This window comes from Accipiter gentilis, chromosome 5 (assembly GCF_929443795.1).
Source record: "Accipiter gentilis chromosome 5, bAccGen1.1, whole genome shotgun sequence".
Classification (NCBI taxonomy): Eukaryota; Metazoa; Chordata; class Aves; order Accipitriformes; family Accipitridae; genus Astur; species Astur gentilis.
Window position 1 is genome coordinate 24006170 of NC_064884.1, and position 25689 is coordinate 24031858.

The 25689-nt window shown below is 39.2% G+C and overlaps 2 protein-coding genes across 2 annotated transcripts in view; one reads left to right on the top strand and one right to left on the bottom strand.

Annotated features, from left to right (window-relative positions):
• RPS12 (ribosomal protein S12) overlaps positions 1-25689 on the top strand; it is a 511578-nt gene that overhangs the window by 290614 nt on the left and 195275 nt on the right. The gene's annotated exons all lie outside the window — the stretch shown is intronic.
• Positions 3956-25689, bottom strand: part of MOXD1 (monooxygenase DBH like 1) — a 51112-nt gene continuing 29378 nt past the window's right edge. Inside the window, exons 5-12 of the mRNA XM_049801485.1 lie at positions 23104-23283; positions 20698-20800; positions 17398-17564; positions 15797-15988; positions 12953-13012; positions 10869-11011; positions 7128-7296; positions 3956-4437 (exon numbers count right to left, since the gene is read on the bottom strand). Coding sequence (XP_049657442.1) covers positions 4276-4437; positions 7128-7296; positions 10869-11011; positions 12953-13012; positions 15797-15988; positions 17398-17564; positions 20698-20800; positions 23104-23283 — 1176 coding nt within the window. The 3' untranslated portion in view covers positions 3956-4275. The remainder of the gene's footprint in view (positions 4438-7127; positions 7297-10868; positions 11012-12952; positions 13013-15796; positions 15989-17397; positions 17565-20697; positions 20801-23103; positions 23284-25689) is intronic.

Consider the following 25689-nt stretch of genomic DNA (forward strand, 5'->3'; position numbering starts at 1 on the left):
TTTTCTAGTTTTGATGTACAAACATAAATCATGTTCATACCTCTATAGTAGGTGAGCGCACTAAGCACTGGGCTTTAGGTTTTGGTAGCCAGGGATGGGCATCTGCACCACAAGCACTTTACAGGGGCTGAAGAAGGGAGACAGCACATCTGCCTCCACCCCTTTGGTCAGCCTTGTGCCAGGCTCGGTGGACCCACAGGATGCTGGTCTCTGGGGGTCCGATGCTCCCGGGGTACCCATGGCCCAAGGAAACCTCTGTGGGGATGGAGGAAGCAGCCCAGAAGAGCTCTCTGTGTCACAGCAGTCATTTTCTTCTCCCAGCTTTCCCCCTCTGCTAAAAGGTTTGGGATAAGTTTGTTATCTCTCTCTCTCTCATGCAGAGGCAAGGATGTACCGAAAATCAGAAATAAGAGGCAGAGAGCGGAAGGAGTGGAAATTCTTAAACATTCCAGAAGTAATAATTGGTCTAAAAATAGACCACTTTCTGCATGAAGGGAGGAAAGAGGAGAATGAGGCCAGTGTTTCTGCTAGGTTTTATTTATTAAATTTGTGCCTCTTCAGCAACTGGCATACTATGGCCATACAGTTTCTCTTTTTAACCAGCCAGTCCGGTTACGAAGCAAGACCTCCCCAGTGAAAGGGCTTAAGCCCAGCACAGTTGCACTCCCACTGGCTGCAGCTCACTGCTCACCCTTGCATCGGTCCACACCTGCACCCAGCCCAGATGTCACTGTGATGTGGGCACAGATGGGCTGACACAGGGTCGTACGATGGGTCTCGTGGATGGGACATGCAAACAGAGAATGACACCCTCCTCTATAGGGGCAAATCAAAGAGCTACATAAACTCCAATGCTCCCTTCTCAGCCTTCCTGTGTCCTGGTTTTATGAGACACAGGCAAAATCCCAAATGATTTGTTGATTTAGATGCCATGAATATTTGAGGAGGGCCATGTGTTTATTAAATGAAAGCATCATAATGAAGAAATAACAAAACAAAAAGGGATTAAATCGTATTAATAGTATATCTATAGATAGTCTAAAAGTGACAGGCAGCTGGACCATTGTGTGGGGAATCTGATTTAAGGAGAATGGATTTTTTAACTGCTATTGCAGAGTGCAGCTCCTTATCCCACTAAAATATTTATACATTTAGCTTCTTACTAGGAACTCTTAACACATTTCTTCATACAGAAAAGCTTTGAATGACAAAATTGTTAAAAGGAGATATTACATTTAGTCATTTTGTGCTCAACATCCCTAACTCATTGATTTTTCCAGTGTATACTCAACATCTTGACCATGGTTTGCTTGGAAACAGTATTTACTGTATATACTTTTAACTATAACTATTATGAAAGCTTTGGGTAGCAATACAATGCAAGAGTATATGCTTTAGCATAGCACAGTATTGAAAGAACATGACAGAAATCTGTGCCTGAGAGCTTTTTCATGTGTAGTGTGACTAGGTATCTGTTTGCCTTACCTGTTTTTTCCTCAGTGGCATAGAGTTAGCTCATGGCATTTCTCACCTTTATCCTTGCTTTGAATTTTCAACAATTTCAGCCTTTCCTCTTTTATTTGTTTTCTTATTTTAAGTTTCTTTAATAATGTAGTGTGCTCACATTTGGTTTGGATCCTTTTAGTTGGAAGCATCCCAGAACTGTATCACCAGTCTCTTTTTATTTACCTGTGAAGCAGAATTTTCCTTTCCTCCAAAAGCCATAAAACAGTTGCAGGTTAAACAAAAATGAGCTTTTAGTGTATACGGCAGGTCTTCCTGATATACTGGCAGTTATGTCTCTCAGACATCCTTTCTGAGCTGGCTTTGCTTTACATCATCTCATAGCATTCTGGATGGCAACAACAAACACCCATCTGTTCACATGTTCCTAGGACGGGTGCCATGGAAAGGAAATCCCCATAGATAAGAAAATGCATCAAATCAGAGAAAAGCCAAGTGAATGGAAAATAACCCTGGATCTGCTTTATCTTTGTTGCAAACCAAGTCAACATAGGACTGATGCCAGCAGCCCACATCTGTTGGCAAATGAGAGACAGCATTGCATGTGAAAGGGCTCCCCTGTCCAACACAAATGCTCTTTTCTCATTTCATTCTCTATTATTTTTCCCCTCGTTCCCTGACAAAAAGCTGTTCAAACATGCCCACTATAGGGATGGGTTTAAGTGTAAGAAAGGCCAAGGCTCCCGCTGACTGCTTTTACAATTGATGCACCCTGGACTCTGTGATATCTTGGCTGGAGGATGCCCTAGCTTTTCACATTCAGAACAGATCTGTACAAATAATCACTCAGAACATTTTTTTCCTGCCTATAATTCACCATGACTGTTATTTGTTTTTCATTTTTCAACCAGTTCTATTCAGGAACATTAAACAGAAAAGCATAGTTCTGCTGCTGGGAGGAAGGAGACACCTAAACAGTTAACATTTCTTTATTGAAACTTCAGGGTTTTGACCAGAAAAAAAAATTCCATATGCTGTTTGGCATACACCTTTTCCTTACCTTACCCAGCACCAGTAGGAAGCATGGCAGAACATACTACTGTCCAGGTATATTTAGAGTAAGCAGCTGCCCATCAACAGTGAAGAAATTTCCCAGGATTTGGTGGGAGTTGCTCTTACCCAAGTGCAGACTGGAGCCTCAGGAGAGTTTAGTAGGCACTGTGAACCTCTGTCTTCACAACTTATTTTAAACTTTCTTTATGCATAAATTTTGTAATGAGATTGTTTTAGCTCCTAGAGGATTAATCTATACTTGATTAATTCTCTCATCTCTACTTGAGGCATTAGCTGCTTCAGTGCCTCTCTTCTGTGTCGATTAGCACACACATTGTCATTTTGGCTGCTCACAAAGGAGCCTTACCAGCTTTGTGATGCTTTCAGTCTCGCTTCTCGAATACAGAGAAGACAGTTCCAAAATCCTCTCCTTATTTTCTTACGTAGTATTTCTTTGCATCAGAACAGCCTGCCCTCATTAAGAGGTGCGACTGCACAGACAGGTATCAGTTGTTAACAGTCAAAGAACAAAAATGTTCAGAAAACCAGTTCATGTTAGCTCAGTCAGGTTCTTGATCTGCTCTGGACTCACCACACTGCACAAGAGTGCTCAGCGACATAAAACATATGTAATAAAGTCTGTATATAACTAAGTTTACAGAGGTTAGTTGTACTGCAGGTGCTGCAGTGGTCAGGGAAGGACTCTCAACATCCAAACCAACTTATTTTTATAGCCGTACTCCAGTAAAGTTTATGCAGCACTGTGGAAAAATTATAGTTTATTATAACTGCAGCGTAGCTACGAAAGTAAGGGGGTTTTTGGATGTTCAAAGTCCTTTTCTACTGCATTGCATAATTTCATTGGGGAGCAATAGATTAGGTATATTTGGGGAATATTCTCTGCCCAACACAATTTGAGTAAAAAAGCTGCAGGTTTCCAAATAAATAAAAAAATTGTACACACGGGATGCAAAAATAACCTCTTAATCAACAGTTTGGCCTATCATGATGCTCAGCATGTGCTAACAATAGGTCCTGGCAGGCTCGTACTCTGGTTCCCTGTGCATGCCAGAGCCTGGCTGCAAGATAGACCTTTATTGCTAGTGCTATCCAGATCAAATCTAGCAAAGGTGTGCCTAGCCCTGTGCCTAGTCAAAGGACTTGTACAGGAATTGCTATGGGGAGATTTGGGGTTCTGCCTGTGTTTTCATCCCTTTGACACCTACAGCACCTGCTTCTTCTCAGGAGCTGAGATGGTTTGCAGTGTGTTGCTCCCAGAAATGTCCTTCCTGAATGAATCCTTCCTGTGGCTTTATGGCACGTGTCAGACATGCCCAAATACATGTTTGCAAGGCCTGTCCATACAGCAATAATTCCATAACCTGCAGATGTCAAGAACCAAGACAAAATAATAAAGCACACACCAGATTGAATGTGGTTAACTAAGTTGCTTTTAGTTTATTAATTTTACCCATATACATAGCTGATTTTTAAAACACCATGTGAAAGAGCCAGGAGAAAGTATAACAAAATGGTATGGGAAAAGATTTCAATATGCAATGTGCCAGTGTACCTACTGTGTTTTATACATACTTTACATTGAAAACCAAAACACCCACAGTTTTCAGAGGAAGTACACATTTTATTTTGATCTGGCAAATTTAGTTTATTAATATGTAAAAAAATAAATCTACAATAGCAACAGTGCAAACACATCAGAACTTGCATGGCATAGAGAACACAAATTAATAAAAATTATTATACAAAGGGCCCAATGTTTCCTATGGTATTGGCTGTGACACATACAACAAACAGGGTGAGGAATAAACTGCAATGTAAACAGGAAGATGAGCTGCATACTACTGGTTCTGTCTTGTACGGTCTCTCTATTTCAGGGGGTAAAGCTGTCATGCCTTGGATCTGCAATTAAAATAATAAAAATGATTAGAGTTTTGTCACACAAGATTAGAAATCTGTATTTTGTTCTCTAACTAGTTGGCAGCTTGCATGAGAATCTATTGTTAGTTTTGTACTGGGGTTGTGACTCTTACTGTGAAGACATCAGGCTTAACAAAAATATTAATATATTGCACGCCAAATGATCAGCCAATGTGCACATCCATTGTTCTCAGCTTGGGAACAGCCATACACACTGGCATCCTCTCCAGTAAAGCAAGGTTAGGCTTTTGTTTGTTGATTTGTACAACCTTATTTTGCTTTGTGGGATTTTGGTTTTTGTTTTCATCTTTCTGGCAGATAAAAATGGAAGTTTACAGTGTTGCAGTGCTATAGAGATATTGGATGGTACTTGAATGTACTCATTTGTACATACAGGGCTTACACTTGCATGTACAAGGCAGTTAATTGTGTACACATTATTTCATGGAATCAGAGAATGGTTGAGGTTGGAAGGGATCTCTTGAGGTAATCTGCTCAAGCAAGGTCACCTATAGCAGTGTCATATTTCTATATATTGAGCATTTTACTCTTCCCTTAGAACTCAGTGCAATTTTTATGGAGTTAGACGTAAGTACCTGCCTGTCATAGTTTTGATGTGAAATTAGAGAGATCTGGGTACACTGCTTGGCTATGCTTTTCCTAAATGTACTCCCTACATGTTAAAGAAAAGAAGCTCTGCAAAAAGCAAGCTCCTGGGCACAAACATTTTTGAATGCCCACGTGCACAGCATGTGCTTACTTTGATTTTTTTTTCCATGTTGCAATTATCCTGCACTGCAGAAAAAAAAATAATCTAAATATTGACTTAATCTTAGCAAACAACACAAAGCTAAAACTGATCAAGGGACCATCCCTACAGAAGGATGAAAGTATTTTCAACTCACTTCCTCTGCTTCAAGTTTTTTCCTTCTTGTAACAACTCACTGATTGTTTGGTCATTCAGGTTAAATCTGTTCTTGATTTTGATGAGGATGGCCAATTTAATGTAGTATCACTAATAAGGGAAGGGAAAGGAAAGAGTCCTAATCTTAGCTTTGATGAATATGCCCTAGTCATTTGAAATAGGAAACTATGATTAAAAGGAAGAACTAAGCACTCCCAGTTCCAGTGAGCTCACTCTTTGACTACGTTCTTTAAGTCATAAGTATTGTTCCTTCATCCTGTAAGATAAAGGGGAACAGCATTTTCCAGAAAGTGTACTTTAAAAAAAAAAAAAAAAAAGAGAGAGAAAGAAAGAAGCCTAAGCCCTCTTAATAAAATTTCTGTGTGCTTTTCATCACCTTAACTTGTCCTTGGACAAACAGTCAGTGAAAGAGTGGCTACGCAGCAGCTACTGTCCAGGAGTTGCAAAGATCAAGAAGTTTAACTAAAACTGGTGAATAGTCACAGGTACTGTGAGTAACTACTTGTCACAGAAGGTCTGCAGTGGGACAAATATTAGAAAAAAAACAGAACCTCTCTGATTAATTATAGCACTCAGTATTTCATTGACATCCCATAGGCAGAACAGTCTGATCAGTGTTGGAAAAACCCGAGAATGCTGCTGCAAGAAGGGCAATTTCTCCACCACCTGAAAGCACTGTATGACCTGCTACGAGGCAGTGTGGGCTGTTTTGTGGGGTGAGAAGAATGAGGCAAAGGTCCTTTCCTAGGAAGTACTTCACCAGTAGTTTCTTGTATCAGCTCTGTTAGGCTGGCTTAAAAATCACAGTAGGATATAAGCCAGTACAATGAGACAATGTACCCTTCTGAGCAGAAAACCTCAAAAAAGTAAAATGAAGTCTTGAATTTGGACCCTGTAAAGGAATTCAAGAAGCAATATATATTTTTCAGTATCTCCTTCAGGAATGATACTACATGCACTAGTAGTTCTTTATAAACACACATCAACACTAAAGATGACAGCTTTTCCCAGCAGTCCTGCTGAAATACCAGTAGACATTTAGAATAAATAACAACATACTGGGGAATTATTTTTATCTTACAGTTTTTTTCATCAAGAGAATTGGGAAAGAAAAACTATAGAAGATAAAAATCTTCTGAAGGTGCACAAAGAAAACAGCTAATCCAAATGCACTTTTTTTGGCCCAATACTATAGACATCTTGAAGACACAAGACCAACAAGAAAACAAGAGATATTGGAAGAGTACTTATATAACTTCAGGTAGTCTAGATGCCTGAGTTAAGCTAGATTCAAGGCTTCCTTGTGCAGTCAATAAGCTTCCCCTACAGAGTGACTCAGAGAAGAAATCTGATTTAGGGATTTTGAATCATCCATCACAATACTCTAAGTCCTTGACAATGGAGACAGCCAAGGGAAAACAGCTTTCTTACTTGGCCACCTAATCTGGACACATAGGGTTACTCTCTAATCAATCTCAGACACACTGAAAGACCCCATATTCCTATTACTGATCCCAAGTGCTGATCAAAGCTCCAACTTTTCTATTCTTTTTACATATTTCTAGAACTTGAGTTAGGTGAAAGCATTGATAAAACATTCTCATCATTTGTTATTGTATGTAAATGTAATATAGCCATGTAAACAGTCTGAAGACATATAACCAAGTACTTACTCATTGGCAATGAAGCACAGTAAATCACATTTATTTCATGGCATTGCTGCCTCCTTTTCGGCACTTAGACTTACCGACCATTCTGCATTGTCTGTTTTTGAACATCTCACATTCACTGGTAGTTTAAGCACAAGTTCATTATAGGAGAGACCCTCCGATCTGGACCATTTGAATTTGTTCATTGCATCCATAAAAGACAGATTTTTATACTGCTTAGGACTCTTGATAATGAAAGGCCAAGTCCTAAAGAAAAATAAATAGATAAAGATTTTTAAAAAAAAGCTAAATACCATCAAGTTGGAACTGATAAGGAAAAGCTTTTGAAGACTCTACTCTGAAAAACAAATGTACTATTAATAATGTATATTATGCCTAACTCACATTCTCAGCTAAGTTCTCTGCTACTGAAAACTGATGGAGTTTCATTAATTTTAACAGGCTTACGAAAGCTTGTCAGCAGTTTAGGACTTGCTGCCAGATGCTTTTAGAAATGAAAGATTTTAAGTTAAGAAAAAGAATTACATTGCTGTTCTCTGATCTACAAACTGAATACACAGGCAATACAAAACAGATCTCGTGTTGTTACTTCTCAAAAACCCAAAACAAAACAAAAGCCACACCATCTACTAGGCTTGGCAGGCAGTGTTGCAAAGAAACATTTGCCATTAGAAAGCTGCTTCCAGATGGCTCTGCCAAGCTCTGGTCATAACTGGGATAATACGTCAAAACTCAGCCTAGCACAGGAGCTGCTCTAACATGCATTGGCTGTGAGCAGTGCCAAAAGATCAAATGAGAGGAACTGGTGGTGTGGACATTGCCTTTTGGCATGTCCCTACATGCTGGCTGCAAGGGGACTTTTGGCCAGGGGTGGGATAGGGACCTGTTGCGTTACTATGAGACAGCTGACTCTTTGCCTGCATCTGGGACTCCTCCCCATGAACAAGTGGGGCCAATCCCATTTCCCACTAGCCAAAAATGTGGAAAGGGAAGGAATGAGATTTCTTGTCTTTCATTTAGTACAGAAAATGCAAAAAAAAAAAAAAAAAAAAGAAGGAAAAAACCCCAAACCAAACCAACAAAAAATGCCAACGAAAAAACCCAGCTAAAGAAAACTTTTTCCATTGTTTTTGCTTTCTCCTTGTTTGACTATACAGATATGAATGGAAACAACATGGTGGATGGATCAAGTTTTTAAAACAGAAAGTCCAGTACAGCTAGTGGAAGAATGAAAGTAGCTAAAACTTTATCTAAGTAACCTGATTAATACTTTGGTTGGAGCGTGAGTTACCTTTTCAAAGCACTTTAGACAGATCTGTGTTAGCTTGCAGTAGACTGTCTCCCACTTGCTTTGGGTAAAGTGCTGCCTATGCCAAAGGTCTGCTCTACTCAACATCTAGGCACGGAAGACAATTTTAGTCAAGCACCTATTTTGCACTATTGTGGCCCAATCACTTTCATCTCAGCACTTCATGATTTATACCACTGTTTGTGCCACTAGGCTGGGGAAAAAAAAAAAAAAAGAGTTTTAAAGGAGTTTTAAAGTGAGCCACAGTGCCTTGATCCTGCTTCCAGTTTGCCTTCATGTGTAAGTCAAGAGACTTTAGAGGAGTCAGTGAAGCAATTCCAGTGTAAGACTGACACGAGAGATGAGTATCAGGTCACATATCCTTAGGCTGACAGAGCTTAATGAAACAAGAATTGTGGATTAGGTCATAAATACTAGAGGCATTAATAATCTCTTCTTCTAATTACTATTCCATTTGCAGCAGACAGTCTGCATACTTACTCTATTCAAAACATCTTTATTTCCCCAGGCCAAATGTGCATTTTTTTCCTTAAGTACAGTTATCATGAATGAACACTCAAGAGAGCATACATTTGTTAGAATATTTTCTTTCTAAGCTCAGAAAGACTCTTTTAGCTAGGACTGATTTAGAAACTGTGTTCTCTCTGTATTAAAAAAGATTGTAAATAGAAATAGTGTGGAAAATGAAGTAGACATTGATTGCATTGTGACTTTCTTCAAGCTCTTCTGTCTCGGATATAAATTTCAGAACTAAGACCAGTAAGCCTGTACATCAATTTACTTTGCAATAATAGTTTTATATGGCTTTGTTAAGATAAACTGTATATGGAAGGACAACTTTTAAAATGTAAATGTGATGACACACTATTAACCTATCCATTTTATTTAAAAATCTTACTATTACCTTAGTTTAGTGCAACTAACAATACAAATGTAATTTAACTTTCACCACTATAGTGCCTTCTACTTTCTATTGTTTGATTATTTTTCTGCATTTCATTCATTTGGGAACTTTCCTCTTTAGACTATTCTCACTCTGTTTACAATAACTTCCACTGCTGATCTGCTACTGAGATGCTTTAATTTTAATCACTATAAGGAACACTTAAAAACTGAAATATGCTATTTACTGATTTTTATATATTCACACACATTTATCCTGTCTATAGTGGGCTTCCTCCCACCTCCTACCAAAATTTAAATTTTATGTTGGATCCTGGAAATCAGTCTTGCTCTTAGTGAGCATTATCACTGTACAGGTCATCCCACTGACATTAAAGGGCAGAAAAGCCAGATCCAACAACACACTGGGAAGCATTTTGTTCTTGCCAAGGACTCTCATGATGAAGGACAGCAAGACTTCTGCTGACTGACTGGAAAACTCTAATACCTTGTTTAAAATTCACCAGCCTGTGGTTTACCCCAGCGGTCAGATGCCAGCTGAATTGCATGGATCTTCACAGTGGTTATTATAGATCCTGAGTTGCCTAAATAATAACAGCCCCTACCCTGGCCATTCACAGAGGGGATATTTAATGTTTGTGGAGCACTGAAGTAGACAGATCTTACAACAAAATGATATTACCCCTTTTGAGCTGAGCAGTAGGCCAATGTTCAGATACTTATGGATTATTTTTATTAGGAAGAAAAACTGATGAATGAGCTAGGGGGTTTTCTTTCTGACATGGATTTATATCTCAAAAATGTGCAGTGTCCTGCTTCTCTGAACAGTAGGAGTCCAAGACTCAGGAGAGTGTCTTTGCACAGAATTGCAAGCCCCTGCAGCTAACAGTTCACCTAAAAAGCTCTTTTCTTCCTCTTGGCTAGATTCCCACCACTGGTTCCATGTTTTTCTCTCTACTTACCTTGCATGTCATCCTCTGACCTGTTATTCTTTCAAAGAATCCATTCTCTCATTTCTCTCCATCATGGTGCTTATGTACCATTTATCTTTTACTATGAACAATTTAATATTCTCTCAATCCCTCAATTTCCTTTCTAATGTACAACTTCTTCCCCCTTTGTGCATTTTTGTTAGTGTCACCAAGACAGCATTAAGGTCTATATGTGAGCAACGGTTCTAGGATCTTGTTGCACTGAGTGACTTCAGCAGAATTACTGACAACAAATCTACCCATGCTCCCAAACTCCTTTTTCAAAAGTATCTCTATATATGTGAAACACTGATATATTTTAATAAATTGATAGATTTGAAACATTGATATGCCATTGATACATAGTCTTTTTACAGAAGGTGGTGGTGAAAAAACACCTGCTGTGAGAAATATTATTTCTTTAACAGAAGAAACTGCTTTTTTATTTAAAAAAAAAGGGGGGGGGGGGCAAAAAAATTTGGCGGGAGAAATAAGTAGCAGCACAGCATATTGACCAAAAAGAACCCTGCAACATGTTGCACTTCCAGAAGGAAATAAAAGTCGTATAAAAATGACCCTATAATCCCACAGACAGAAAGAAAGGTGCTACACATGTTCATAAACATTTTACTTGCCTGACTGGTCTATAGATTTCCTTAACACCAATGAACTGGAGCTGTTCCATTATATCTGGAATACTTGCACATCGAGTGAGGTTGATTCTTGGGTAATAGAGCAGATACGACAGGCACATTTCATTCCTGGTGCTCAGACCACCCTGAAAATGGGATTTTTCTTTTAATCAAGATAGCATTGGAATCCCACAGATAAAAAACACCGATTAGCATTTATATGCTAATGAAACGTATATCAGGAGGCCCAATTCAACAGGTTTATCTTGCACATTAGGTTATCAAGTAGCAAGAAATTATTACATAATTAATTACAAAATACACTGCAAGCTCAAGCAATAGCTCCCAAGTTTAAAAGATGTCAGAAAGAACATCAATAAAATAAGACTCCTATTATGTTGCAGGGTACTATCTGAGAAGTTCAGGTTTATTTTCAGTTGTCTCCAAGGTACTTATATCTACCATGTTTCAGAAAAAGGGCTTCAAACTGGAGCAGAGGTAGAAAAAATCTGGTAGGATAATTAGTCTCTTTAATAGTAAATTACATGAGCTTTGTAAAGTAAAACAGAGGCCAGGATGGAATATGTATCTGTATGGACTCTCCTCGTAAGTACATATGCAGGGAAAGAGTAAGAAAGAAAAGTGTTATTTAAGTTAACAGATAATGTTGACTCAAGAACAAATGAGCACTAACCGTAAAATAATTAATTAGAGTAAGATTTTTAGCTAGCAGAAGAAACAGACGTTGAGAGCCATGGGGCAAACAACTAATTTAGAATTAATCTTGGTAAATATGGACAAGATTATGAGCTGCACAGTCCTAAATCCCATGTGGGAACAGTTAGACAAATCTCACAGAACCACACGAATAGGAATGGAGAAGACAAAACACGTGAACCGAGGGCCAAGAGCTAGTGGCGTCCCCACACAGGAAAATAGGATGAAAACACAAAAGCCTTCATTCTTCACTCTTTTGCTTTTCTTTATATACCTACTGCATGCGCCTACACGCAAGCCATGATTCAGGGAGAGGTATCCCTGTGCTCTCTGGATGCCGGCAACAGGTCTTCCCTGCCAAACAGAAACCCCTCAGGTCTCACCTCCCAGAGGTCTGGATCCAGCCCCTCCTGAGGAAGCGGAATCAGCTCCTGGCAAAGGCTGGGTGCCAGCAGCTGCATCCCTCCCATAAACATAGTGGGTCTGGCATCACTCTCTGGTTTCGTAGCCAGCTGGCACAGTCCGGCTCATGTCCCAACAACCAAATTTGCTTCACCTCCAAAACGCAGTGGCCACGTTGCAACAGCCAGTGCCCGGCCTCTGCCAACCCAAAAAGCTGCATCTGGGAGACCACGCGCTGCAGTCTGAGGGGGACGCTCACCCCCTGGCCATGGCCCTGCCTTGTCCGCTGCCATGGACGTGCACTCGGGGCTGTGGCACAGCCACTCCTCGGGCCTTTGGCAAAGGCGCACAGGTACGGCGCAGGCTCCTCCTGCACCACCCCGGGGGCGGCAGCTCTTCGGGAGGGTCCCTGCCGCTGGAAAACCCACCGCATGAAAGAACGGTAATGTGCAGAGGCTCACTGTGCCCAGCCTCCTCCTCCTCCCAGCCCAAAGGACCTGCATGCTGCCTGGATTCTATGTTAGGCAGAAAAGCAAGTGGTCCCATCTTGGTCACGGCACAAGTAAAAATCAATACATAAGAACTGGTAATTACAAATTTGGGGAAAAATGCCTAGCAAGTTTATAAAAATAATTCATTAGAATATGCAGAACTTGCATGTTAATACATGTTATGAAGAAAGCACTCCTTATACTAGCAAATTCTGATTTTTAAAGGTCTTTTATGAGCTGCCTTGCTTATTTTTATAAACTAGTCATACGAATGCCTTATGCAAGAGATCAGACTATGGTCATAATAGTCCTGATGACTTTTAAACCTAAGAATCTATGAGAGGAAAGATAATATGTAATTACACACACACAGGCATTAGCAAGTAAGTTCACACTTTTTAATAGCATTTTATGAAAAAGATTTTAGTCCCCAATATTATCTGTGTACTTATTTTGATCCATTAAAACTGTTCTTACCCATGTCATGCGAATTCGGTCCACAGTACTGTAGTGACATTCTGTGATTAAATTATCCCCCTGAAACACAAGATTTAGGAAGTTCGCAGTTCTGAAGTTTATCAACACCAGCTTCAGGTAACCACAGATGACAGCAAACACTTAAGAAATAAAGATCAGAGGAGTGGATACAACTTTTTGAAAGAGCAAAGGATTAGGTAATTGGCATTATGATAAGGCCTTGGCACTTAGCATTCATATTATCCCAGATCCTCAGGGATCCTCCGTGGATTTAAACGGAGTCTTAATAAAAGTCTTGTCTTTCTTTTTTAAATAGCAATGGAGGTGCCCAGTTATAATCCTATTTTCAGGAAAATTTTATATGTAGATGATGTATACACATGATTCTTGCTCCAAAATTCATCCAGTGCTACTTTGGATAGCTTTCCCCAGGCTAATTTATCCTGCCAACTTCAACAGAAATACTTGCCAAATGAGGAAAAGAAGGTTTTCCACATCACAATAACAACTATTTATCTGCCAAGCCTGGGAGTAGAGGAGTGGCAGTGACAGGCAAAGACTTAACTACATTGACAGATATGTATGGGAAAGGCTGAATACTTACCTTCTCAAATACATACAATTAACTTTTTGCTGTCTTAAACTGATCTAACAGTTTGGTGCTACCTTTATTCCCTGTACCTAATCTAATACAAATCTCAAAATCACCATGATAATCAAGTGGAAATTAAAATATTGAAAAACATAGCCAGACGTTAAAAATCTGTTATTTGGGGCAACTTCTTATCACAGGGATGCCAGAGATTTATTTGCTTTGGTTCACTTTTTTGTATCATCATCTTCCCTTATCACTCATTGTATTAATATTCCCTGAAAAAATCAGATCACCCTTCAAAGGTTGAGAATTTCTCCTTTCCTGCAGGCTGTCTCATTGCCAGATCAATGCTAGCACTAACTGTACTCGGGGCTGCTGGAAGAAGGTGTGTCAGCCTTGTGTTGGCCAAATGGAGACAGAGGTTTCTGAAGCAGTGTGAACTGGCACAGCTTCGCTGCTCCCAGTGGGAATATGCTGGTTCCCACCAGTGAGGTCCCTGGTTTTCGTGGCTTATGGACTGGGTAACATTCACTAAAAGTGTTCCTTCTGTGAGATTAGATCTTTTGTTTCCGAATTCAGAAGAGAGTGCCAGTATATGTGAAGAAAAAAAAGCAGAAAGAAGGATACACCTTTGGAAGAGCTTGCAGAAGGAGAGAATAACAAGAACTTATGTGAAAATTTTTAATATTAGTTAATTGATTAGACTGTGGTCTGAATTACACCACATGATATATGTAAAGCTGTACAGGTAGTTTTGCATAAGGTGAAAACAATAAAAGGCATGAAAAGGGCTCACTTCAGAGATAGAATTCCAGCTTCTTCTCAAGCAGTCCTTTTTAAGTTACTGATACTATCAAATACCTCTTTCAGTCTTTCTGCTGTCTACTCCCTTTTGTTCTTGAATTTTAAGAGGCCTTTCTCTATAATCTGCATGGATTTTCCTAGAAATTTTACAGGCTTTCTTTGCAAGCCTGTCATCTTCTGCCAGCCCTCTTCCTAAACCCTTCAACACTTCTTTCCTGGAGGAGGTAACACCAGTTTGTCTTTGAAGTCCCTGTGGAGTACAGGCTGTTGGACTTCAAAGAGCACCTGAACATCCAGGTTTTGCTGTAGAAATTAAATTAGAAAGTTAGCATTTTAGATTCTTGCCTTTAAAGAACAAATATCAAAGTCTCCCAGTGTCGGAGAAGAGACGTAAGAGAGAAAGGGACCTGAAGAGAAGTCTGGAAGTTTAAACCATGGGGGTCCTGACCATACTTGAAGTTCAGTCATTGTGATGATCTTTTCATCTCCCTTTCCCTTACTGGCTCCAATCATAAACAAAATCCAGTTGTTTGATATTTTGCATCTGACCAATTCCATCAAGTAACAACGGGCTTGTTCACATGCACCAGGACAAGCACATCCCCAGCTGCTCTGCTGGCCAGATCTGGAGCACCCAACCTTTGCAGCACTAAACTTCCTGTCCTGAGGCCAAAGCTTCAAAAACAGATGCCGGCTGGAACCAGCAAAAGATGAGTGGATAATTTTTAAATGAGAGACTCATCCAGAAAAATACAGACTCTTTTCATGCAGTACCTATGGATAGCTACTGCTTTACAATATAATTGTAGCAGGGATTTTTCTAAAAGTTATATCACATTATTCTCACAAGAACAGAAGATAGAATAGCATGATTTCTTCTTCCAAAGAGTTTTGTTTACTAGTGAAACCTCACGTGGAATATGAGCATGGAGTTTTACTCCCCACAACAAATAAAAATGTGAAACAGAAGACTTGGCTGATTTGTAGACATATTTGCAAGGCTGGATACTTCCTGTGTGCAAATACTCAGGATGTGCTACTTGGTTCCAACTGCTCCATAAAGCTCCATAAAGCCATGTGGTGGCATTCCCATTCTTCAGCTGTCTGGATGCACAGCCAGGCACACATGTGATTTTATAATCTGCTTTGTTCAAACATTTATGATAGTGAAGTTCAAATCAAGTAACTGTGGACACCAAACACACCCAAAGAATAGCTTGAATTGATGGGCCAAGCCAGTTCTGTATTGAATTGGGTGGACACTCCTGAGACTGCAACTTTAATACATTAGTCACTCTGCGATAAGTGGAAAAATTAACAAAACATTCAAGAATTCCATGATTCTATGATAAGAAATTCTGTAGCAAAATTAATCCTAAATGTGAGTAAATGTTAGGCACACGATCTCTTAAGCACTTTCAGGGAAAGAATTAAGAGTGTCATACTGGCAAGATGGTTCGTTCTTCTTTCAGATACTGAAACTCCTGGAAGTTGAAGTCAAACTCATCGTCATAAGCAAGCAGCTTCTGCTCCTCGCCATTGTGGAAGTGGCGCATCCTGATAGCTCTGCCAGCAAGATGAGCATGAAGAAGTACCGCAAACACATGAATCCCAGCAGGTCTCTCAGCACCTAGAGCCTGGCCAGGGGAAACCAACACCATCTGTGCCCAGATGCAATGTAACATAATGTGATGCAATGTACAGAGTGAAAATATATTAATAAATGCATTTTACATTCCCTCAGTTTACAGCAAAATTCAGTCTGGTGCCAAAACAAATCCGTATGTGAAATTAAGGTTTTATATGCAAAAAAGGCTAGGTCTTTTTCTGTGTTTTTTTTATATAAAAATGTCTTTTTACTCCTAATGCACACACCTTTTATGAAAAGCAACCAAACTGCCAATAATTCTCAATAGCTTAAGATTTTCAAGGGAATTATACTAGAACCTGCACATTATTTTAGTGTTAATGGTCCATACTCATGAATGTGGATGCTTACGTGAAAAAGTATTTCTATGCAGTTATGAACAATGTTAGCAATATTGTGCCAAAACGAGGACTTTAAATTAAGAGGCTGTAATTATAATATGCTCTACTTCCCATCTTCCAGTAAACTGGTAGTGAAATACTCTAAGTTTACATCTGAAACTTTTTTCCAGGTCAAAACCATTTTAAAATTAACTTTCCCAAATTGACACAAATCTGACATCAATCCCATTCTAGCTGACATCTATGGATCCAAACTTCTGGTATGCCAAACTTTGATCCTTGTTCAGAGCCCAAACTAGAAATAATCTGTTATCGCAATACCTTTCAGGTACAGTACAGCCTCACAATAATAGATTATTCAAGTGTTTTTAGGCTGAAAAAATGCTATAACAATATGCAACATTTAACATCACCAAGAAGAAATCTAAATTCCATATCTAATTGGCTTTTCACTCTAAACCACGTCATAACAAGCATTGACTCAAGCTTTGTCTATAAATGACAATGTATATGAGAATCTCCCATGGTACATTAATCACGGATTTTAGACAATGCTTCCATTATCTGTAGAGATATTTAAATTATCTTGATGTAACCAAGTCTTTAATGAACGCATAATTTTGTACTTTGGGCCATACAACAAAACCTGTTCAGGTCTTTAGTTTCTGTGGTTGGTCTAAGAATACTTTTCAGGCTTGCACTTCACTGTTAGGAGCCTTTTGCACATGCACAGGTCTTAATTAACCTCTCTCAACATTTTTTCTGGGCTAGCTATTCCAGGCTATTAATAGCTTTGCCATGGAAAGCAATGTACGCTTATATGTTGAACACACAATTAAAGCATTGCAAGTATTACTCATAACAGTAAAGCAGTCTGAATACTAAGCACCCCAAATACCAAGATCAAACAGACTCAACATTCTGGAGGGCAACACGTAGCAGATGCCTTTGCTCGCATATCTTTAACTGGTAACTATCAATCTGCCCAAGAAGTTAAAGAGGCTGTCCAAAACTATTTCTAAGAATACAAACCAATGGGTTCAGGCAGGAGACATACCTCTTCCAGACATTCCAGTGTGCAGTGACCCTCTGACACAAATTCAGGCATGCCTGGTGGGATATTGTGGAAGAGGCTGACCCAAAGACCAGCTTCTATAACCCCAGCATCATATTTCCTTAAAACTGGAGTATAAATTAACCTCAGACCAGAGTTATCTATCAAGCCTGCAACAAAAGAACACAGTCAGCCGTGGGTGTAGATCACTATTTTAAAGAAAAAAAAAGAAAAAAAAGAATCCAATTGTTTCACATTTTTCAAGGCTTGTCCTAAGTTTTCTACATGAAAATCAAGTAATCAACCGCAATAATCTGGAAATGAGTCAAACCATATGCAGGAAGTAATAAATAGGGGCAGCCCACGGGAGGGTTGTTAAACATGGTATCTTGATATCTGTGGCGTTCAGATGTGAATGAAAAATATGTGCTGTCTGTAGTCCTTGTGTCCCTTCCACTAAGCTATCCAACACAGACCTCAGAGAAAAGAAGTTAGATCACAGGCAGAGCAAACAATACAAGGAAATAATAAGACCTCAAAAGGTTCCATGTATGATTTTCAAATGAAATATTGGAAGCACAGCTTAAAGTTATCGGTTTTTTTCTTTAAAATTTTCAAGCCATGTGTTGTCTTCTACTTGTGAATTTATCTATTCCTTCACCTTAAGCCCTAGCACTAATTATATTTTTCCTTTGTTTTGGATTGCCTGTCACATTACAGCACACCTCAGATGACCAAATACATCCTTTTTACAATCTCCCCAATTAAGAGAGCATCAACTAAACATGAAAATTGGCCTCCTAAATCCCAAACTTGAAGGTAATACCAGCACCCTGAGTAAAGTCGGCAAGAGAACTCCAGAGGATTTTAATGCTTCACTCACTCAAGGACTTCTCTTGATTTCAAAAAGCAGTTTAAAGAACCAAAGCCTGCTGGGAAAAGGTTGAGTTTTTAAGAGTCAAAATGATATGAAACTATTTTGTTCGCCTACATGTTTAGCCATATATGTGTATTTCTGTATCTGTTCATAACTTATGTTGCCTCCATCATCTAAATGCTTATAATTATTTCTCTTCTATTAGCCATTTTATTAGGCAAAATGTGCAAAAACCAAAGATTAATCTGTGTTGCACAAGGCTGACATTCTGTTAGTTCACCTGTTACCTTCTTTGTTGTCCCTTTTCAAATTTCAATTTTGAAAATTAAAAACGCAAAAAACATACCAAGTAGAGAAGATAAGAGGCTTCCTAGTGACCTATATTAGTCTTCTAAAAAACATAACAGAAATAACAGTGCCTGAAACCAAGTTTGACATCAATATGAAATCAGCAGGCTATTTTAAGATAAGCAAATGATGGAGAGACAGAGAAGGGATCAAGTTACCCAGTCACTAAAATACCTAAGACGGAGTAGTATGTAATTATTAAGGAGCAAAGGGTATGAACTATGCATAGCCAATTAAGAGTGGTAATCAACTATGAGGCATTCTGCAGTATGCAAATCATGACATTTCAGGTGATATATACTGTCCCACACCATCCCAACTTTAAATGGGAATCCATACTCATTCCCTTTCTGAAGCTATTTGTACAGTCTCATCAACCTGAATTTTTCCCTTGTGGTACTTCCCCTTCAGGCTTGTTGCTAACATCTAACTGCCAGAAATTTTTATGATATCCAAGATTTTTTGATAAACAACCTCAAAAGATGCCACCTTTCAAATGAAAAGTGAACATTAAGGATATTAGAAACAGAAACATTCAAAACCATCCATGTTAGGAGCAGTTCAAACATTTTTGAGTCTGACTGGGAGCCAGGAGCCAAAGCTGACTACCAAATCTGAGTCACTTAGGAAAACATTACCCCAGATCACAATGTGAGGCTAATAATGCAGCCTTTAACCACAAGACCCAAGCTGGGAAAATGCAGGTGCCAAAACATGAAAACAAAGGTGACCTGGTTGCAGGTTTGGTGCTGTGTCAGGAGGACTCAGATGCCCCCACCTGAAGCAGATGGAGCACCCAGGTCTACTCCCTCACACTCCTGGCATGAAGTTACACCATATAGTTTGTCAGGGAGGAGAGAAACATGACCTGGATTACAGGCACCCTGCTCTGCCAACGCTTTCCAAATCTTCACAGGTCTTTGGCGAGACCCTGTGTTCAGCTGGGACTCTCCCAGCAAGGCAAAATTGTCCCCATTGCTTAAAAAGAAAATGAAACATTATTGATTCCCAGTTTTTGTATGTGCCACTTGAACCAAAAACAATGGTATCGTACAGCGCAGTCGATTAAAATATAATAGTGAATTTAGGGACACAACCAATTCAGAAACAGTTTTTCCGCATGTGACTTCTCAGGCTTTCAGGTAATATTTGATGGAAAAGCATGCAACGTCAAGGATGCAAATGAAGTTTGCTCTATCCCATACAAATGTGCACACTGAAGGGAGGGAGTCTGTCATTAAATAAAACAATTTTGAGATAATTCATCTAGTACAACACAGAGGGCGAGTAACAGTAAGACAGAACACCATAACCCACACAGAGGATTTTATTTTAACACATGGGTGTGTAAAGAAAGGCCAGTACAAGTACACTGTGCTGCACTGGATTTTACTCAGTTCCTATATAGCAATCACCAGAATATTCTCAGGTACAGTAGCTCAATGAACTTTTGTTTCAGAACAAAAAAGTATCTTTCCAAAAGTCAGCTTCAAAGTTCCCTAGAGTTTCTGGGGCTCCCTGGTTTCTTTGTTTCGCTTCTTCTAAATAGAAATGAATTTTAGAAAGAAGATTAAAAAATACACCATTATAAATTAAAAGCTTATCTTTTAAGATGAATTCTTTAACCCAGTGAATGGTCTAGCAACCTGAGTCTATACTTCACCTTCAGAAACTGTCCACAGTTCAGGTAGATGTCTTAAAAAAAATACTAAAAAAAAAATAATAAAAGGCTCATTCCCTGTGTTGCTGTCTCACAGTCTGGGTGCTGTGCTGCTCGCTCTCAGTCATTGGATTTCCCAGCAAAAGGAAAGGAGAGAGAGATATAACATGAAGAATGTAGTGATAAAAGGAGATGTATATACCCCATCCACAATTCTTTGTATATCTGAATCTCCCACTGACTTCAGGTTAAGCTTTTGAGTGCAGTGAGAAAAACACTGGGAACCAGGAACTATTGACCAGGCAAAAACAAGCCTCAGCTTTGTATTTACTCTGTTTGCCATGCAATGCAACAAGAAACACTGGTGTCCAGTACATTTTCCAATCTTACATGTTTTAAAGAGTGTGAGGGTACAAACCTTCTGTGTATGATGGATTGTCATAATGCACCTCCATAAGAACGAACTGAGGGTCAGCTGCTGTGCCAATGGATAAGCCAACGTGAGGAGGGTAGGTGAAGCCCTGGAAATCAACACACGCATACAGAGTTAAGGTGTTTTTGCTATGGTTAGGAGTTAATTTCTTTTTATAAATACATCGACTTTTTTTTTGCAATGATACGATCGTATTAATGACAAAATTTACAAAGGTAACTTCTTTTAAAACTTTCTGAACGTGGCATTGTAGCATAATATATTTATTATATACTCAATACACTAAATAACTATGTCAAATATAAACCAGTAGATCCTGTGCTTGCTAGAGGATAAAGCCCTGAGCAAACTGGTCTGACCTCACCGCTGACCCTGCTTTGAGTAGGAGGCTGGACTAGGGACTTCCTGAGGTCCCTTCCAACCTGCATTATCCTGTGATCTTACAATTATTTATCCTGTATTTATTGCTTGAGCAGAAAAGGAAAATTCCATTTTAAATGTATAAACATTGCATCATCAAGTAGTTAGTCTGACAATAAACCCTTATGAAAAAGTGAATCTACATTTTAAATGTTCCCAGTTTCTAAAAGCAGTAATTTCCAGGAAATACTGAGGTTGTACATAATTAGATTGTTTTTCCTGCACAAATCACTGCAATCTAAGTATATAAGTACAAAAAGATGATCTTCATGGCTACATTTACATTAGCAAGCCACGTAGTGCAGAAGAAATAGCTCTGTACAGTGCCACAGATTGTGCTGGACCTGCTGTCCCCAGGTGATGCTCCTTTGGACAAGCTCTGATCAGACCCCATGTACTGAGCCCCATTTATTGTTCGGAGATGCTGGGTTCACCCCTGCATGTTCAGTTTAATTTCATCCCAAAGGGGGCTGTACAAGTTCTCAAACCACTCATGATGATAAACAGAGCTTGGTAAGTGGGGATAACTGGGAGATTTACTTCAAAAGCTCACTCCTGATTCAAACCGAAATACCAGTTATCTCCTAAGTGAACTTATTTACCAAATTCACTTTTATAGGAATTATTCTGCATCATTTTATAGTATATAGCTAATACTTTAATACGCAATTTGAGATTCTAACTTTTGAAATGCTCAATTTGAGATCCCAACTTTCTGATGCTTGATGAACATTAATGAATTAATCGTAGAATACAGTAATAAATATTATCACCTCCATTCTACGTAAGGGTAAACTGAAGTAAGCGAAGCAAGCACTCCAGTAAACCTGGATGTAACCCAGATCTGTCAGATTCCTCTCTATAGATCTTTAACAACAGGATCATCCTTGCAAAAGCCTCCATAGTAGTTGTCAAATGATAACTTATTTATATGAGTTTTTTATTTCACTTAGATTAAGACAGTTGAAAGTACAAATACTAGGTCAGAGCATAGCTGATGGCAAAAATGCACAAAGCATACATCATGGAAAATGCTCATAGTGGATTAAACTTCTTTTGATGGGTCCATGTAGCAGCTCTGGCTTCCTCACACTGCAGCACTCGAAGACGGTTTTGGACTGCAGGATGGCAAATGAAGGCTCCAGAAACTATCATCACCCCAGTCCCTCTCTGTGTCCACACCATGGTTTGTGTGGGCACATACTGAATCAAGGGGGTAAAGGGGAGGGGGGGATTCTTTTGGCAGTAATGCTGCCTTATGTCAGCTGAAAGCATTAACTGCAGCCTAAATTAACATATGAAACAAGCTGAAAACAGAGCCTGGGGTTAACATGGCATCAGAGACTGTGTTTTCTGTAGATATGCCCCATTGCCATGAGCAAAGTGGTCCTTGTGCTGGCGCCGCACTGACACAGGATCAGTCCTACACTGAAATGGTGTCTCTTTGGGCAGGGTAGGGAAACTTCAGCACAATATGCCTGAATGGGGTGACGCTGTAACCAGGTCCTAGTGAGGCAAAAAATGCATTAAATGTACATCTAACTTCATTTGGAAAATCTTGCTTCCATGTCTTTTATGCAGTCACCTACAGAGACTGCTTTTCTTTCTGTCATTCACAGGTAGCAGGTACTGGTCATTGCTGGAGACAGCGTATTTCCATATCAGACGGGACAAGCTGATACAGTGACAGACTTCCATGCTCCCAAGCCATCTTTCTTCCCCTAAGGCATCAACTCTCTCTATACTTTTCATTACTTTTAGCTTGTCACCCTGGATGATCATTGCATTTCACACTTCAAAGACCAACAAGAAGTTGAGGATTTACTGGTGAGGCATTTACGGACTGTGATTGTGTACCCTTAAAACCAGACAGATTAAGTAATCACTAATATACTAGGAAGAAGCTTCATTATAGTACACACCCTCTTAAAGCCCCATTGATGAACTATGCTGGACAGCCATTCATCCTACCTCTCCTCCAATGGCCCAAGCAAAAATGACTGTCTCACATGTGAGAAAAGAGTCTGGCATGTTGGGGTGGTAACACTCATGCCCGTAGTCTAGCACACTGTCATTCAAATTGCTGCTGCACTGGTAGAGCAGGATATGGTGCACCAGATTCTCATGGCCTTTCTGGATCAATGGCTCAACCTGTCAATGTTAAAATGAAAAAGAAAGAAAATACATCTCAAATGTGACTATTTCAACGCAGGTATGCAGACAGAACTAAAAATTACAGGGTACTTTTTTTTTTAAAAGAGGAGCCTTAACATTAGGTTGAGATGTTACTTCAGCACTCTGCACCCCCAAGCATTGAAAACTTCATTGCCCAAGTGTATCAAAAGGGGACAAGAAGAAAATTCTGTGCCTTGACGAAAACTCTATTGCCATATATCATTCCAGCACAAAAGGAATATAAACCAGCTGAAAGTCTGTTCAGCTAAACCAGCTTGGTATCTGAACTACTTAGAACTTTTCATCCCTGTTTCTGCCTCTTTTGTACTATTTCAAACTAGAGCTGCCCATAGATTCTGTACATCTAGGGTGAGCCTGGAGGCATACCCCACATTCCTCAGCACCTCAAGATGGACTTTCAAATTTTTTTGACATCTACAAGAAACTAGAATTATTTTACAATCTGCTCAGTTGTAAAGACTTTATTAACATCAAGTCATTCCTGAGAGGTCGGGTGCTCCAGCCTGTTTATGGCAGTGATGAGCTGGAGGGCTCTCAAGGGTGCCCGGATGCCCCCAGTATAATTTGGCCACCGAACTTCAGGGTAGGCTGAAATGATTTCATTCCCATATAACAGTGTTCACTCTATTTGGATGGATGATGTTAAATCATCTCTGTCAGAGATGACATCCCTGGGGCAAACATGAATACTTCTGAAAAAGATTATTTTGTTTTTCAGAAAGATCATATTCCACAAAATATCAGCATATAGAAAACAGTATTAAAATGAAAGGGGTTTTTCCTTTGCTTTTGCTTTCAAAGATTGCATCCCTTTCTATCATATCAACCTTCAAGCTGAATAAGATACACATTAATGTTTTCACAAGAAATGTAAAGCTTTAGCAATGCAACTCTTAAAATGTAGGGTGCCATGCAGTATTGCCTTTTAATTTTGGGAAAGAGAAGGTATTTTAAACAGGAAAATATGTATATATATCCTAAATTTGCATCCATTTGTTTTGCAAGCACATGAACCCTAGCTACCAGAGGACCAGAACAGGGTAAGCAAGAACAGTTTATTACATTATTAAAATATTGTCAGCACAGTATTGTTACCAGAAATTTATCTCTCTGCACTTTGTTCAAACCACTAAACCAATTACAAAAGAGGAAGGGCAGGAAGAAGCAACCAGAGCCCATGCATATCAAGACCACCTTCGTCGATATGAATCTGCAAAATACCATTGAAGTTAGGCTCTCGGGGAGTCCAGCTGCTGCTGAGTACCTGCATGTCTGTCCAAGAAGTGCACAACCCAAAACCACCCACTTCACTGTGCTTAGAAGTCAATGGAAGGATGCCAATTTACACGGAGGCACCAAAGTTTTGTTCTGATGGCAAGACTGAAACACTTCACAAGAGATCTTCTGTACTGTTCTCAGTAATCCCTATTTCAGTTAGTGTTACCATCATCATGAATTACTGTACTATGGAAGCAAAAGGTATTTTTGAAGGAGAGTCAGTTTTCCCATCAGATAAGAATTTATTCCCAAATATATCAGACTGACTGACAAAGATTCAGAAATCCAATTCAGCTTGATGTTGTTTCTTCCCTCTGCTCTGTCATATACCTGCATACTTATCCAAATACTGCAGAACCAAAACACGCTCATATCATGGCATCTTATACATTAAGTAGCAGTATATATCTCGCAAGAATTCTGAAGCTCCACATAATATACAGGTTAGCCAGTCAAATGGTTATGGGAATATTATCCCTGTATCTACCAAGAAAAAAAAAGAGTATTTTTGTCCCAACATATAATAGTTCTGCCTGCTGCTACATGATCCCAGCACCTGCTGTGCTTACAATCGCTACTTCAAAACCAACTTCCCCTCAAAACAATGGGAGATCACCAAAATTAGAAACTCACATCCTGTCATCAGTTTTTTGTGGCGGTTACCTAAACAATAACAGCACTTCAAAAAGTAGTTTGGTTCAGCTTTCTTCAGTGAAGAAAAGAAAAAAAACTAGAACAAACCCTTAAGCATCTTTCAGATGCATCTTGTAGGACAACTTACATTCTTCAGATGAACAAACAGATAATGAAAAGCAGCAGCAAAGTTACACTTTTTTTACACATTTTTATTACAATTTGGTTAAAGAGGTGCCACCTTTCTCTCTCCCCTTTTAAATAAATAGAGAAAAAAAGGAGCTATTAGGAGTGGTTAATAATCTATCAACAAAAATATTAGCAAAATCTTATTAATCACAAATTGTTCATTTCCCAGAAATGTATGGAAATATTTTAATAGCCAGCTCCCTAAGGATCACAGCATCATTTCTGGTTGAAACAAGAGAAGGAAGAGGAGCAGACCCCCTA